Raw genomic sequence first — 17,425 nt, 5'->3', positions numbered from 1 at the left:
TATAATTTCCAACCCTTGATGTCTACATAATCCCCTATAGTTCTTTAACTTTTTGCTTTCTAACTTCTGTTTACCGATGCACTACTTTAGTCAGCTCAGTATAGCATCAATTAGTAACACAGTTGTGTTTATTAGGTCTCCCCAGAGCCTTGAGAGAGCTGCTTTGTATTTATTAATGACTACACAGAGCACTACTATTTTTCAATAGCATTTAAAAATGAGTAAATTACTGAAGATGAACTATAAAAGAACCTCAAATTTCAAAGGCAAGCAAAAAAAAAGGCACATTATTTCAAATCACCCATAATACTTGCATGGTTAATTTTATTTTCAATTTAATATTAAGGGGGGGGTCATATCTAGACTCTTCTTCCTGTTCTACTTTTGGCATTTTTCATTCTGGAGTAGAAGCCATTCAATTTATAGAACTGAGGTACAGATCTGGTGATTAATTAAGAGCCGGTTTAACAGGTCCAAATTTCATTATCACACACACCTGTTAAGTAATGCACACCTGATTCAGCAGAAATCCACCCACAAGGTTAATTTAAAAAAGTTAAAAAGCAAACAAGAGAGAGAGAAAGGCATAACTCCACAAACTTAGGTCCAGTTTAATGTTCTCAAGAATAATTCTAAACCACCAACTTGAAATGTATCCAATTTGTACTCTCTTATTTTGTGAGTAATTGCCTGTATTCTATTAGGTGAATTCAGAGCTGCCCACACTGCTACAGAATTCGTTACTTAAGGAAATCAGAGAGACCAATCTCCTGTGCGATAAATCTTTCCTACCCAATCTTAAAGTGATGGGGAGCAATTATGACACTCGTTTGCCCTGCTTTTTCTATATTCCTGGTCACTTATGAAATGAAGATGCTGACCTGCAAAAATCACTTTGCATTCGTGAAAGGAGCTACGGGAGCTCCCCCTGAGCATCTGGCTATGAGGCAGAAACATACCTCAGTGCACTTCCTTTGTCTTGCACTTCGTCTTTGATGTGCAAGTCACTGGTGGAGTAAGCTGTGATCGCTTTGATGTTGAACTTCTAGACTTTATTGTTACTAGCATGCCTACAAGGAGAGCTGTCAGTCATTTCTTACATCTGAACAACCATGTTTCTTTACGGCACCCCTTTTTACAAGCATCAGTCCTTAAATACATGTTTTCACATTCCTGATTACCACACTATCTTTGCTGGGGGAGGGCTGTGCTCAAATAACTACGGCACCCACATTTTCTGTAAACACCCTGAGGCGTCATCGGATGGCTGGTAACCAACCTTCAACAAGAGAAGCCTGAGCACAAAACATATTTCTAGCAAATGAAAACATTCTGAAAATGCTCAAGCCATCTTAACAAGTCAAAACGAGTAGTTTAGCCAATATTTCCCCTAAGCAGCCATTGAAATCGCAGAGAAACTTCCAAGCCACGTTAAAAGGGATTCTGAATGCAACAGCAGCAGGAGGCTCAGAAAGTCGGCCAAAACTTCGAGACATCTTAACTCATCTTAAACAACTTTGTTTCTCTGCAATGGTGGAAACAAAACACTTCTGTTCTACATGATTTTGCTTGTGACAGAAATACTGATGTGAAATAGACTTCTGCCAAACCGATTATTTTATTAAACCATTTTCAGAAGCTGCTTGCTGTTGCGGATGCAATGTAAGTTAGAAGATGGTTTTTCATAATTTAACGTCTGAGGCAAACATATGGCTTTGTATACAATGTGTGTACAGTTCCTTAAATATATACACACAAAATAGGCAATATGCTCATCTTTAAAATTCTCTGTTGAAAAAGACACGGCTCTAATTTCATTTACCAGCTCCCATCAGATTTACTTTTCAAGCTCCTTTATCACTTCTGGAACTGCTGAATATTATCAAACCCCACTGGGACATTCCACACAAAAAGGAAATAAAGTTAAGGTGCTTACATCACACCAGCCCAGTTTATAATGAACTGCTACCTTTCTGAATAAATGTTTCAATGAAATCCAAGTTCTTAGAGATACTGGATCTCTAATGAGGAAGTACAATGACTTTATTTTTCATGACAGAGCTGAGTTCTGTTATTTTCCTTTTGTAAGCTGGCAACATAGGAGACACTGTTTCTGCTTGCTAATAAGCTGCAAACAATATATTAGGAGAGACTCAATTTTGTTGGCTTTCTGGCCTGGAATACTTGGTAAGGAATACAATTACTGTGGTATGCAATGGTTAAGATGATTCCAGGGTTTCCATCTTTATGCAACCTCCCTGCCCCTAACCTCCTTGGTTTTAACTCAACCATCAAAAATGGAAAAGGCTTTGGGATAGAATTTGATAAATAAGGGATTTCTGTAATTTACCAGAACTAAGTCTGGGCATATTTATTATTAATATTAACGAAAGCTTGGTTGTTCTTAAATTTATTTAAATCATTGGCTAAAAGTAATCACCTTTTTCTACCTTAAATTTTCACTTTTGAAATGAACGGATTAGCTGATTGAGGCACCTACAGCAATTAAGGGTTGCGACAGGGAATAAGGAAACTAGAAGGCATTCATCTGTTTCCTCCAAGTCTTGAACAAGAAACTAGATCATCTTTCTGTTTGAGTAGAAACATTTCATCAAATGGGAGATCTGGAAAAGACCTTGATGGCGATCAAGTCTCTCGAACTTAACAAATGGGGGAAGCGAGCAACTGAGGTAACCTGACAATTATCTGAGTAGTAGATGTGAGAGGAGAACCCACATCTTCCCCCACCCAACATGAAGGGGGGTGGTTTCTGCCATCCAATGCTGTTTCCCTGCACTGGGGACCAATGACTCGTGTGTAAAGTCAGGGCGTTGAACTTCAGGGGTTTCTCAATCCGAGTCAGACGGGCAGCTTAAAAAATTAACAATACTTGAGTCCCACCTCAAACCAATAAAATCAGAGCCTCTAGGAGTGCAGGCTGGGCTTGAGTATCTTTAAAAAGCTCTCTAGACAGTCCAATGTGCAGACAAGGTTGAGAACTAAGGGACCAGATGACCTCTATGCACCCTCCTGAGTCTACGGCCGAACGTTCGCTATCAGTTGGAAAAAATTCTTGGACTGTGTTCCCAGACATTCATCCAGGAGGCCATACACATTTCTAAGCCATCACACTGTTTGCCTGTTGGCCTAGCTGTTGTCACCACCTGTTCTTATCTAGTTCATTTATGTGTTTATTTAGGTATTATCTAGCTCTTCCCACCCGAATGTACACTCACCAAGGCCAGAGACAAAGCCCACTGTGTTCACTGCGGCTTCTACAATCCACAGCATCACACCTGCCACAATAATGGGATATCGCACCACCATTTTCCAAGGAAAGAGGGGTCTGGAGTTGTGGTGTGGAAGGGGGTGGGCTGCCTTCTCCATCAACCAGAGCAGTTCTGTTTTTCTCCGTTTCCCCAGACTAGAATCGAAGCTGTGTGAAGGCAGTGTTGTGCCTGCCTCATTCATACTCAGCTACCTCCAGTGCCTGAAGTGGGCAGACCTGAAAGGTGCGCGGGGCCTGAGAAATACTCGTAAATAGGAAGCACTGATGAGACTGCCAGGGCTAGAACCTTTACCTTGTTGCGGACAAAAGCAACATAGAAAAGACATCACTGTTTTCCCTGGAGTTGGTCTTGACTCCTATGGCACAATCCCCAGCCTACCCCACTGGGTGGTCAAAACGGTGGCAAGAGCCAGCCCCTGGGGCTCACTAAATGCCGGAAGGCCAGAGCTCCCCAGGAGGATTGATGCGGAAAAGGCAGTGTTTGGAAAGTATCACCGGCACCTCCCACACCAAAGTCTCAGGGTGTCCTGCCTGTTTGGGCCACTTGGGGTAACAGATTTGGAGTATGCCCACTTCCTTCCACACGCTAGTAGAGAAAGACCAAAATAATCAGAAGATTATGTCAAGTGTGTTAATAACATCCAAAGAATGGCAGAAATTGCTCATGTTGGGCATCTCTTCCAGCCTGAAAGGAGATTCCGGGGACTGAAGGGAAAGCTCACGCTTATCCTAATACCATTTACCTTTCTGAGCTCCACTCTCCACACCAAAGACCAGAGCAATGCTTCCCAAACTTGCCAGATCCTCAGTCACCAGAAGAGCTTTGACAAATTCAAATTCCTTGGTCTCACCCCAGACTATCGGAAGCAGGATCCACGCAGGTGGGGATGGAGAATGAGAGTTCACTTTTTAAATGCTTCCCAGTTGACTGTGAAGATCAATGATATCTGGGAACTGCTGAAGGGCTACAGGATCCCAGCTCTGGAAGGTGAGGATGAGGTTTCACAAAGCGAGAGGACCAGCTGAATCGGTAGGCTGAGGACCACCTGAATCGAAAACACCTGAGACACTTTTAAACACATGCCTTCCCGGGCCACGAGGACCAAATGGAGAGAATCAGGCTCTCTCCGGCTGGGACCTACGAATCTCCCTTTTGAACAGACCCTCTGGGTTATGAGTTGTACTCTCAAGTTTCAGAACCCCTACTTGAGGCAGGATTTTAGAACTGAACTCTGGCTTATTTGGAAGGAAATCCTGTTCGCACATAAGTATAATGATTGGCTTTATCCAATTACAGTACCATTTCATTGTGTGTGTCGCAAATTCTCCTTTATTTTAAACGGCATCTCGCTCACGGAAGCTGCAAACCTATAAGAACAACGGTTTTAAAGCAGCCGTCTCTGGCTAAGTGTGGCTGCCAATCTCAGTGCATTTTGTAGACGCTAATTCACAGCTTAAGGGACACAGCTGGGGGCAGGTGTCTCAGCTCTATAATAGCACAGAGGTGGACCCTGTATACCCCAGCACACAGGACGCACTTAATAAGAATTTGCTGAAACCAATTTATTTAATTATTTATGCCTTGTTCTGCACAAGATTTGACATGAAATAAACAAATAAAAGAAGGGGGGGAGCCCCAGCAACCGAAAAATGAAAATAACATTCTATGAAAAAGAGAATATTTGTCATGTGGTGAAAGAATCACACTCCTGGGTGGCGTAGTTTAAAAAAACGGTTTGCTTCAATAACTGATCTGAAACTTAACCACAAGTCTTCACTTCTGAACCACTCTCTTATTTCTATGACGGAAAAGTTTAAACAGCAGGTTCTTCTTGCTTTTATCCCTCCCCCCTCCTTGTTTTTCACATAAAGATGCAATTTCACCTTTCCAGTAGGAACAAGGGAGCCTGTCATCCTTTAAAATCTCGGTGATTACCCGTCATTATTATTATCCTGGTTATTCCAACTTGGCTCCGAAGCCTTGACTTCTTGAGCAATGCAAAATTCATGTAAACCTGTATTCTCATTCTTCTGAGAGGCCTCATTTCTTTAAATGATATTAAAGGATCAATACTTATTTCTCTGATTCCAACACAGAAATTAGATTGTTTTATGATTGTTTCACACTTGATATGCCACCGAAATCTGAGCCTGCAATTCACTCGTATTATCTATTTATCCTAAAAATTACAGAAATGTATTCTTATTTCTATTTTGTGCAGTGTTTTTTAAAGCATAAACTCTATATGATGTTCTAAAAATCTACGTAACATATACTCTATATTTTGGGGCAAACTGCTTACACTGAAATGAACCAAATGATCTAACCATAGTCTTCATGTATCAAGTGGTTAATAGTTTTGCATCCATGTTTAAAATTATTTTATTGCCAAAAAAAGCTACAATAGTTTATTTCTTTCTAAATGTTTGATCTTTTTTGGAAAAAAAAAATAGCTCTAGGTTTAAAAAGGGAAAATGCAGATCAAATGACAATCTCTTTTTAAATTTTATTTGAGGGTCGGGGAATAGAATCAAGGTTGAAACTAAAAATTACAAGGATTACCATTAAGGTCATAGTAATTGTTTACTCACAAACCAAATCTCATTTACATCCTAAAATTTAATATGGAGCCAAACAGAATTTTGTAATTCAGCTTTAAAACTTCCCTTACTATCATCCAAGGAAACTTTTGAAATTCATTATCTCCACCACAGTTGCATTTCTAATAACCACTTAAAACAATGCACTACACTTTGGAATCTGATGAAGAATGCCCCACAGCAAGTGAAAAAATAATTTCAACCTTTGACCCCCTCCACCAGCCTGATGGGAAATTCACTGGCACCACGACGGCTTGCGGCTTTCCGCGAGTAAGTAACCACTAGAGGGCAGCCTTATCTCAGAACTGACACCAGTTTGGAGGAAAACACCTCATAAATGCTTCTCATGTTCCATTAATTATTTTTAGAATATCTTTGATTTTCCTAGATATTTAATAGCCAACTTCAGTTCACCTAAAAGCATTTCTAAATAGGTCAAAAGTCCACTTGCGCAAATTATGATATCACACAGACCGGTCATGCGATGGCCTAAAGGTACAGCCTAGCCTATGTATCTTTAAAAATTTAAAACAAGATTTTAAAATCTTTACTCTTTACTACGTGGCAGGTTAAGTGCTGAGTCAATCATACCACAGCTAGTACTGGGGTTGCACTTTTGGCAACAGAATTTCCAGAGGTTCTAGACAAACTTAAGTATGCCTGAAGAAGAAAGAAACTGACCAAGACTGCGGGGAGACTGACCGGATAGAGCGCAGTGGAGAGGGACAGCAAAGATTAAGGTCAGAGCTGTGTGTGTTTCATACTATGAGTCTTCAAATAGCTGACAATCTTTCACTTGAAAGATGGATTAAATATGTCCACACAGCCCCAAAAGAAAGGATCAGAATCGAGGGATTAAAAATACAAAGAAGAGATTTATGCTTGATATAAGAAGAATTTTCTAATTCGAGATGGAATAAGCTATCTCGAACAATAGTGAGTTTCCCGTCGTAAAAGGTGTTCAAGTATAATCAGACAACCATTTGGCAGGTATGATGTGGAGAACCAAAGGCCAAGAGGACACGTATCTGAGTGACTTCTCAGGTTTCTTCTCTCCCCAAGACTATGAAATAACACTGCTTTGCTTTCAGACAAACACATCTCAATCCAGTCAGCAGAAAAGTAAACACCCATCAAGAAATGAGCTTTTGCAGATCTATCTACTTGGAAACTTTTACTCTCGTGTGACTTTCTAAAAGACAACAGATTTCTCAAGAGTATGTCCACAATCATGCCCCTTCGCTGTCATGGAAACACTCGGGACAGCACTCACAAGCCCAAGGCTTCATCAGCTTTCTACATAAAGGCATATTAAAATTAGAAGATGCATTTGTGAATGCTCCCTTTGCCTAAAGATAAGTGGAACACATACAGATAAATCTCTAGCTCAATTCTATCATAATGGAGGTAGGTAATACAGGTTAGCTGCACTTCATAGTATTCTGTATTCTTTAGGAAGGTAATGCTTACATTTCACCCAGATCCTCTTATAACAAGCAGACTTAATGAAAATCATGGATGAAGAGAGCTAATGATGAGCAAATAAGAATAACCCCATTTAGGGCGCCTGGGTGGCTCAGTCGGTTAAGCGACTGCCTTCGGCTCAGGTCATGATCCTGGAGTCCCTGGATCGAGTCCCGCATCGGGCTCCCTGCTCAGCAGGGAGTCTGCTTCTCCCTCTGACCCTCCCCCCTCTCATGTGCTTTCTCTCATTCTCTCTCTCCCAAATAAATAAATAAAATCTTTAAAAAAAAAAAAAAAAAAAAAAAAAAAGAATAACCCCATTTGCACCAAATTGATTTTATTAAATAGTAATTTAAAGATATTAGGCTCAGCAAAGCATTACATAATCGAATCTATTTTTTTCTCTTATAAATGCCAGAGTTATAATTTTCACTAACTAGAGACAAAGTTATATCCAGGACATTTTCACAGCTTCCTCTAGGGGAGGCAGCATGAAAATAGGGGAAATTAGGACTCCTGTCCTTGCTTCACCATTTATCAGCTGGAAGAGCTTGGCTACAGCAACATAACCTCTAAGAGCTTCACTTCAGCCAAAAACCATGAGACTATCAGTGACTTTCCACAGAGGATTAAATGAGATAAGAATGTTTGTAAAACATAAAGTACAAAACAAATATAGATTAGCTCATCCATCTATGTATTTACGAAATGCCTAGTAAACTTCAGAGGCAATAAAATAAAAATCAAAAAATGAAATCACTGGCAAACCTAGGGAATAGGTTGGACATGGCTTTTCATACTCACAGGAGCAAAGATTTTTAAAATTATCACATTACCTCCTTATAATATGATGAGGGCTACCAAATGTTACTTTAAAAAGAAAATCCAGAAATAAAAGTTTTCAACTACTTTCTTGCATTTTGCCCAAGGGCTAATAATATATGCTATTATCGGTCTATTTAGACCTCTTATCTCTGGACATAATGCTCCGACAAGTTACAGAAAAGCATGCATACTAACAAATACAAAAAGCTCTGACTATGAATCTCTAAGTCCATGACTCAAACGCTGGGCTGGAAGGGAGGTATCCTCAGGGGAGGATCTAGAAATGGGGGAGAGGGAAAATTTGTCAGTCATTCCTCATAGGGTCAATACGTGGTCTTTGACATAATATCAAATGTCAGTTCATACGTGTTGTCACTGGTGGATCTTTCCAAATTACCTTTTTTTTTTTTTTTAAAGCAGAGAAACATACACATGGTGTAGCTGCTGATTCTAATTATGGTTTTAATACTTACGAAATATTAAATATGTAGATTAAAGCAGCCTTGATTTCTTACTAATAAGCACTATGAATATTTAGACTGCATCAGAAAACATTTCTATGACGAAGTACTTAGATTCATTCCATGCAATGGGTTTTATTGATGACTAAAATAATTTAAGAGAATTTTAAGAAAACCAAACTCCAACTCTACCCCTGCAGATCGATCTATCCATCTATCTAGTAACTTTTTCTCCCAGTAAATGGCCATTTGTAAATATTATTTTCTTAGACGACACTGAGCAAATTACAAAGTGGCTGGGCGCTATTGCAGGTGCTTTGCAATTATCTACTTGCTGATCTCATCCATTTCATTGTGATTCACTTGGCTGGAAGGGAAAGGTGAGAGAAAAAGGAGTGCAGTAAGAACTATTAACATATATTTACTAATTTTTCTACTAATTATAAAATAACCCCTAAGATATAAATCATATTCTATCTATCTATGTATCTATGTATCTATCTATCTATTTATCTATCTATCTATCCATCCCTCTATCGGACTACTTCCATTTAGAAATCGTATTATTTTATAACTGGGCAGCATCAAGAAATTACATGGTATTCAATTCAAATTGAGAGCAAAGTGGTTTACTCGAGTATGATGTTGCTTTGCATTTCAAGTGTTGTGATTCAAATATATAAAATCAAGAGGCTGCTCAAGAAAAGGGTGCTTTAAAAATATTCTCTACTTCATAGAGGGTCTGAACTCCCCCCTCATCCCATGGACAGATGGATTCAGAGATCCTCTTTGTCTTTAAAAGAGCTGACCCCTCCTTGCCCGATGAACTCTGCCCGGTGGCACAGCCCTTTGGATTTTCTCTTTTCAAGATCCAGCCATCACCCTTCTCCCAATCCTACCCATCAAAGGTCACAAAAATGGGACAAAAATCCCTGCTAAGGGATACCACTGACGGAATGCTTGAAAGAAGACCAGGGATAAAATTCACATTTCATTGGGTAAAAAGAAAGGCCAAGTTTTTCAAAACTATAAAATCAAATTTATGTGAGTTGGAAATACTACTAATCACCAACACAAAATATTTTCAAAGCAGTAAGGTGAAGTTTTTCATTTGCACATGAATTGTGCTGGGGGAAGAATCTATTATGGGACAGAAATTCCCTGTAAGCCTCTCTCCACTCTAACTCCATTTACATGACCATAGGCTGAGCACTCATGAAGCAAAGGGGTATATAGTCTACGGAAACTGATGAAGCCCTTGCATTTCCTTTCAGCACACGGCTGCTGCCTGACATTTGGCCAATGCACTTTTATGATGAGCAGAAGAAGTGCTCCCCTGATTATAAATGTTATCGCTGGCTCTCTCTGTTTGCCCAAGAAGCAATCCAAATGGTATTGGAATTTTGTTGTTAATTAAACAAAAACAAAACTGAAGGATGAGACCAGAGTTGCTTAAATGAAGATTTATTACTTCTAAGCATGAAACCACTTTAAGCCTAAACTTATTTGACAACTAACGCAGAGGAAGGATTTTCTTCTTTGGTGAGTTCAAAAGGCCCGATTTAATGATGTTTAAAAAACATAAGTAATCAGCCAACAAAGAGAATGTTTCTCTTTTATGGTCGCTTGTTCTCTCCTCCTCCATCCACATGCATACATGTACCAAAAAGCTATATTATAAAGAGTACTTCTGTTTTGCATGAAAAATCTAATTATACAAACTCTTACATATGGAACCAATTTAACTATTAAAAATAAGAGGCAGTAGGGAAGTATTTAATATGATTCTGGGCCAGTTTTCTTCCCCTTAAATCTGATATGGAAACATTTACAGCGTTCCTCATTTTCCCACAAACTATTTTTCTTCAGTTTAAATTTGCACCAAAGCGAGATAATCCCATTAAAACACAGGATGTTAGGATACTGGAAATGAAATATTCTAATTGTCCAGATGCATTCTATTTCTTTCTCTCTCTCTCACACTTATAGAAAAACTGCATTGCCAGTACTTCTGAGCTACTTTTCTCAAAGCACATTACCGTGAATCCATTATCTAATGGCAGCCAGAGGTCACTCCAAGACAAATGTGTGGGCTAGAGCTTTTGGGGGATGTTGGTGGTTGTGTGATTCTCATGATTATATTAGTAAGGGATAGTACCGAACTTTGTACTGGAGCTAGGAAAGCAAAATCCTTGGGAAGCATCAACATTAGATTAAAATATTAAAACATACTTTCCTTATTGTTTGGTGGTTACTGTTCATGAGGGGAAATAATCTTAGCTTTTCACCCTTCCCCCCAATCAACACAAATTATACAACATAAAATGGATAAAGACTGGCACTGACATCTTCCAAAGAGCAAAATCTATTTTATAACTTAAAGGGGGGAAAAAAAACACAGAAGAAAATGTCTTGACTACAAAGGCTATTTGAGTCGTTTTACTCTTACAGGATTAATAAAACGCAGGAAATAGCATAAAAGTTTTTTTGAGGGGGAGGGGAAAAGCATAGATTTCTTTTACCAAAAAAAAGTCGGTAAGAAAAACATTTTTTCTTTGAAAAATGATTTTAAGTGCTTAAGAACGTGAATCACAAGGTTTTCCCTCCTTATTCTAAAAATGATTAAACCCCGTTTTCCGAAAGCCACGAAGGAAAGATAGAAAATTTGCCGTGGATACATCGTATAGAAAGATTTCATCTCAAGCAGCTCATCTTAGTGTCCAGCACGTTTCGGCCTGTTAATAATTAATAAAAGAGATGCCACCCAATCTCTAGTGAAGAAAGGCAAAGCTCGGTGATCCGAAAGTAAACGCAGCTCAGATACGGAACTAGTGTCCTCCATCCTGGATTGCAACAAAACCTCAACCTACCAAACCCTTAACGCGCTCCCGGCGCCCGCGCTGATGGGCAGAACCCGCAGGACAGTCTGGGTCTGCAAAAACGCTGCGCATTAGGGGAGCCCGGTGCGCCGCAAACAGATGGGGTCCTAAATCCCCGCTCCCAGCGGCCGGGTCCGCGAAGCCGCTCGGGCAGATTATCCCCCCGGAGGAACCTGCTGGCGCACAAGCCGGCAACGCGCTGCTGGCTGAGTTTCTCCAGGGCTGTCTGCAGAGTCCTAAGAGCGTGGCTCGGTTTCTCCGGGCCGCACAGGCGACTTCCTGCACACCTCCAAACTTTGGCTCTCCCATTAGAAACTTCCCTGACTTGCCTCGGCTTTTTTCCCCTCACCTGGGAAGACCTCGAATCAATCCTCTCTTCAACTACCCCCCCTGCCATCCCCCCCAGCCTGCTAAGGAATCCTGATGTGGGCGGAAGGCCGGGCGGGGAGACTTGACCGCGACTAATCCGCGCGGGTCGGCCCTCACCGCCGTCTAACTTCCACCGCTGCCCGCGACTCCTGCGGGCAGGATTGCCTCCCCACGTCCACCCACAACCCAAAGTATCAAAGTGGGGGTGCCCTGCGGCTGCGGACGGTAGCCCAGAGAGTCTTGGCACGCTCGACAAGCCCGTCTCGCTCGGGCCCGGGCGCTTTCGGAAGTAGCCGCGGCGGGACGCAGAGCGAAACGGCCGCACGTCCCCGGCCCGCGGCCGCTCGGGCGCTCGGGGCCTCGGGGCCGCCACAGGGGGGAGGGCGCAAGGCCTGGGGCGCTGACCAGTCCCCAGGGATGACATCGCGTCGGCGCGCACGCACGGCCCGGCCCGGCCGCAGCGCCTTCCCTACGTAGGCCGGAGCTGTCCGGGGTGCGGGCCCTGGGGACCGACCGCGGGCGTCCCCGGCTTCCTCCGAGCTCCCCGGATCCTCCCCTCCCTTCCAGAAGCTCCGCGACTCCCAGCAAACTTTCTTCCGAGAGCCCCGCCGGGTGCCAGGCGGACCCGGGCGGCTGACAGGAGTCAGAGGGGGCGGAAGAGGGGGGTCCAGCCCGTGCGCCTTTGCCCCCTACAGGAGGCAGGCTGATCCCGCGGCCGGGCTCAGGTGGCGCCGCTGCTGTGGCCCAAAAGGCCCTGGCGGGGCTCCGGCGCCCAGCCCCGGGCAGTACGTGCGCTCGGGCAGGCGCGCCCACCCCTCCCCCTGCGCGCCCTCCTCCCCGCCCCCCGGAGCAGCCAGCCCACCCGGCCCCGGCGGGGCTCCCGGCTCACCTTTCATCGCTGCGATCACAAAATACATCATTTAAGCCGCGGTGCGGAGAGCGCAGGGAGAGCCGATGGTCCGACCCCGGAGCCCCCTCTGCCGCCGCCGCGCCGCCGCCGCCCGAGCCACAGCAGCAGCTGCCGCAGCTGCCCGCCCGCCGAGAGCCATCCCGAGCCATAAGAGGCTCCATGTGACCGGCTGACATCACGGCCGCCGCTCTGTTTACACCGCGCCCCTCCGCTTCCTCCCCGGGCGGGAGGCGGGAGGCGGGAGGCAGGCGCGCCCCAGCGCCGCGCCCCGCCCCGCCCCCGCCGGCAGGTGAGCGGCGGCGGCTCTGCGGGCGCACCCCAGCCGGGCGCTGCCCTACCGCGCCCCCGGCCCGCGCCCAGGCCCCCAGCCTTCTCTTCGCCTCCCAGAGCACCTGTGGTCGCCAGGGTGCTCTCTGCACGCAGCGCCCCGCGGAACGCGCGCCTGACCGCTTTCTGCCCCCGCCCCGTGGGGCAAGGGGCACGCCACCCGACGCCACTCTCCCGCTTCCTTTCCGGAGCCCCCGGGGCGTTAAATACTCCAGTTCGTCGGCGGAAAAGAGGGGTTTGGCCTGGGGGCCGTAGTCACCCTCACTTCCCAGAGCGCCCCAGCTCTATTCGGACGGTAGGGCCCCCTACGGGGCCATGCACAACGCTGTCACCCGGACCTTGCCGGGGAGTGGAGTAAGTGCCTCCTAAGTCTTTCCCGGGAGACTCGGCCCGGGCAGGCGGAACTCGCCCACCCAGACGTCGGTAATCTCCATCACACCAACTTCACAAAAGGTCCTTGTTTACACCTCCCTCTTCCCCCAGGAACACTGTTATATGGAAGGAGAGCAGAAAACTCTATGTGAATCACCTACACGATAATCCAATCGCCAGCCGCTAAATTCCCGGGCTCTTCCATATCCATCATTCTCTCCAGAGAACCCATCTGCAGGTGGGAAAGACTCTAGTTTTCACACCCTAAAAATGAGATATTGTGGCACTCTGGGAAGGGAAACAAAATACCTCTATAAAGGTAAACTTTGTGAATTTTAACTTAAAATTAATACTTAATTCCCTCTGAACTTTGAAGCTTAATCCTTTTTACTGGCCTATGGAAACTTAAATCTTGACAGTATTATTAGATAAATCTCTTGAGGATGAATTTCAGATGCTTCATACCCAGAGTCTGCATTATTTAAAATTTTGCCATATGTCCATAACACTGACCATAACAGGAAAAAAAATCTCAAAAGCCCAGTTTGCATACCTGCTACTGTTCCTTCACACAACTTCAATTCTGCTTTCTTTTCTGATGGTCTATATTTCCATTTACAACTCAAAATATTAGATAGTTATTAGTTGATGCCTTCATGCTGATTAAATAAGGAGAGTCCTAGCATTTTTTCCCCCCATATAACAGTTGTCCTTGCCCCCGAGTTGGGCTGTGATTTAAAATACAGGCAGACAATCAGCTCTGTAGAAAACTAGGATTCATATACCCCCCACCATCCCCAGCCTCCTTTTCAAGGCAAAATTTACACAGTCCTGATTGAGAAGGTCAGAAAAATTCATCATACCTTAAATCAAGCCATAGCTTTAGAAAAGTTTGATTTCAGCTAAAGCCATCCTAACAGAGTTTTTCCTTTAGATTTTTTCTTTTTTTATTTAAATTCAATTAGCCAACTTACAGTACATCATTAGTTTCAGATGTAGTGTTCAATAATTTATCAGTTGCTATAACATCCAGTGCTCATCACATCATGTGCCCTCCTTAATGCCCATCACCCGGTTACCCCATCCCCCTACTTTAGATTTTTTTCAAATAAAACCACGAAAATAAGAAATTATGAAAGTGTGAAGCCAAGACCTACCCATGTTAATTCAGCTGTCCAGCCATAGCAAAGTGGACAAGAGTTTCAAATGAATCAACCATACCCAGTATGAGGTTTACAATTATGAAATTAAATCACACCACCTTCCCATGATGCAACTGTATCTCCCAATGAGGCAACACCCCTCAGTTACATTGACACCATCCTTCATATTTGGTTCTTGATTTCCCTTGATCTAAGGACTTTATAACAAGGAAGAGTAAAGCCAAGCTATCTACTGGTAGGTCCCAGGTACAATTTTCTTTCCTTTGTACCATTGAAGGATGGAGAGATATCAGGGACTGCATGCTCATAGGTATGTTCTTCATATTCATTGTAAATGAATCCAGATACACTACTCGGAAAATTTGCAATGTTACTTTAAAACAGTATCCTGTTTTAGAGAACAATGCTTTAAGAATGACCAAATCCATTAGCTCTAGCCTGCCTGTCAGACATCTGACTCCAAGGTAAATAGTCTTACATTACTAGTAATCGGTATTTATTTCCAGACCATTTCAAATGAAATCGGTAATTGGGAATGACATGTAACGTGACATGTGTGCTCCTGCAATTACAAGTAGTAGAATCAGTCATCCTATAGATATGTCCCCAATAGAAATATAATCTCATAATACTTATTTGAAATATTTACACATTTATTCAACAAAGACATTTCTAGGATAATGTAATACTGACCTTAGCCTTTGGAAATGTATTTCATTCTGGTCCTACAAATAATGAGCAACAACAGAATTTCAGATATTAAGTCTTAACCTTCCTGTGTGGCTAGATGCTATTTGTAATACATGCCTCTATTAAATGTCTTCAGCTTTTAACCCAGGGTATAATATTGTTCTTTATATTAACACAAAGCTCTCATGAAACTTTGAAAGTAAAAATGAGAGATGTTTAAAAAGAAAAACAAAACAACCTTGAAATACAAACTTTCTGTGGAATTATAAATCCTCCACCAAGTAAATCAGTCAGGAATGAAAGGATCCATATCCCCCTTTGATACTACCAAATTTGAGCCATAAATGATGCACATTTCAGTGCAAACTTTTACCAACTATATATTAACATGTAGGAATAATTATTTGGATTATAATAAACAAACATTTAAGAAGTACCTACTATGGGGGAAAACAGTGTTAAGCAATATATTCTTTCCATTCAAATTTTTTTTACCAAGTGTTCTGAAAAGAAAATAGAAAAAGAATATTGCTAACACGAAGATAATTAAACTGGATGGGAATTCTTTACCATACCTAGAATTATGTTATACATTACTTTTTGATTCAAGTGTTTCTGTTGGCTAATCTCAGAAAAGGAGGGCACCCTGCATACTTATACATGTTATAAACACATGTAATTCATTTCAGGGTCCTCTAGTGCTGGTAACAGCCCCACATGGGGTCCCTATATACTGGGTTTCACATTTGATCTGTCACTTAGCAAGAAAGAGGAGAGACATTTCTGATGCCAGGTTGTTCCCAAATGCCTCTGAGGAAAGCCTGCTGTATTTCTACAGGATATCTAGACTGGAATGTAACCAGTAAATTGGTGCCAATCTTCCCACTTTCAGAGATTAAATAAAGAAATGATACTTTATGAGGGTATATTCGATTTTTCCATCAAATGGGGTCTGGCATACCACACTGAATCACACTACAGTGCTGCTATTGGGGAGAACGGCAAACCAATGGATCAAGAGATTTATCTTGAGTGGGCAAGGAGCTCCTAGCACAAAGATGATTTCAAAGTTTGCGGCTGCACATGAGAGAGCATTTTGGCTCTGGGTCTCACCCAGGCCCTGCTTCTCCCTCTCTAGTGTGTGGCAGCCTGCTAAGTCAATTAATTTCTTTCTAGCTGAACAAGAAAGGGATCAGTGAAAGGTTAATGTGGTCCTAGGCAGCTTGATTCAACCGAATTCTTAGCCACCACTGCACTGTGATCTGTAGGACTTGGGCCATTCTGACTGACATAGAGCCAGAGGGGCAGGTCTCCTGGAGACCGAACAGGGTCAGACCCAGAGAGTTCTAAATAAGACTACTTGGAAAGCTACAGAGAAGGCACAAACTTACCTATAATACTTGACAGACTTGCTTAATTTTTCTGGAAAAAGCCAGTGTCTCAAAAAGGAACATTTATAAAATGGAATAATATTGGTGAGACCTGGAAACCAGAGGTGACAGAGTGGCCCCCCTATTTATGAGTGGAAGAGGGAGAAGATAAACAGATGAATATAGCTTGCTTGCCCCTCGTGATTTTAAAACAAATATAGATGTAGATGCAAATGTACATGTGTGTATGCATATACATAGCCATGAAATATGGTGAAATAAACTGTACTTTGGTGGCAAGAGACATCTTCAATTTTACACACACACACACACACACATATTTCACATTATCAAGCATTCACTGAATGTGTATTACGTGCCTGCTATTGTCCTGGAGAATCAAACAAGAACAAGCTCACTAATCAGTTGACCTTGGCTCTGGAAACTATAGAGAAGTCAGCTCCCTGAGTCATCTGAGCAACCCTAAATGAAGGCAGTGTCTGGTTGCCCACTGAAAACATGTTCGCACAGCATTTTGCCCCTCACAGTTGACAGATGGCTCCAAATCATTAGTGTGGTTACTAGTATAATGGGATGTTGGAGGTGAAAGATTTGGCTGGGTGGAGACAATGGTGAAGGGATTCTGAGATTTCTGGAACCACGTATCTCATACATCTATTGGGAAATTCAAGAACTGGCAGATGT

At 42.7% G+C, this 17,425-nt stretch overlaps 1 protein-coding gene across 2 annotated transcripts in view; it reads right to left on the bottom strand.

Moving 5' to 3' along the window:
* Positions 1-17,425, bottom strand: part of RORA (RAR related orphan receptor A) — a 703,983-nt gene that overhangs the window by 88,527 nt on the left and 598,031 nt on the right. The window contains exon 1 of one of the 2 annotated variants that reach the window (XM_078079268.1): positions 12,778-12,947. The exons of the other annotated variant lie outside the window; for it this stretch is intronic. Within the exon in view, the coding sequence (XP_077935394.1) occupies positions 12,778-12,808 (31 nt within the window). The 5' untranslated portion in view covers positions 12,809-12,947. Of the gene's footprint in view, positions 1-12,777; positions 12,948-17,425 lie in introns of those variants that run through there. 2 annotated transcript variants of the gene reach the window in all.

Source organism: Halichoerus grypus, chromosome 8 (genome assembly GCF_964656455.1).
Source record: "Halichoerus grypus chromosome 8, mHalGry1.hap1.1, whole genome shotgun sequence".
NCBI lineage: Eukaryota > Metazoa > Chordata > Mammalia > Carnivora > Phocidae > Halichoerus > Halichoerus grypus.
Note: the sequence above shows the minus strand (reverse complement) of the source record. Positions and strands in the feature narration are given on the sequence as shown.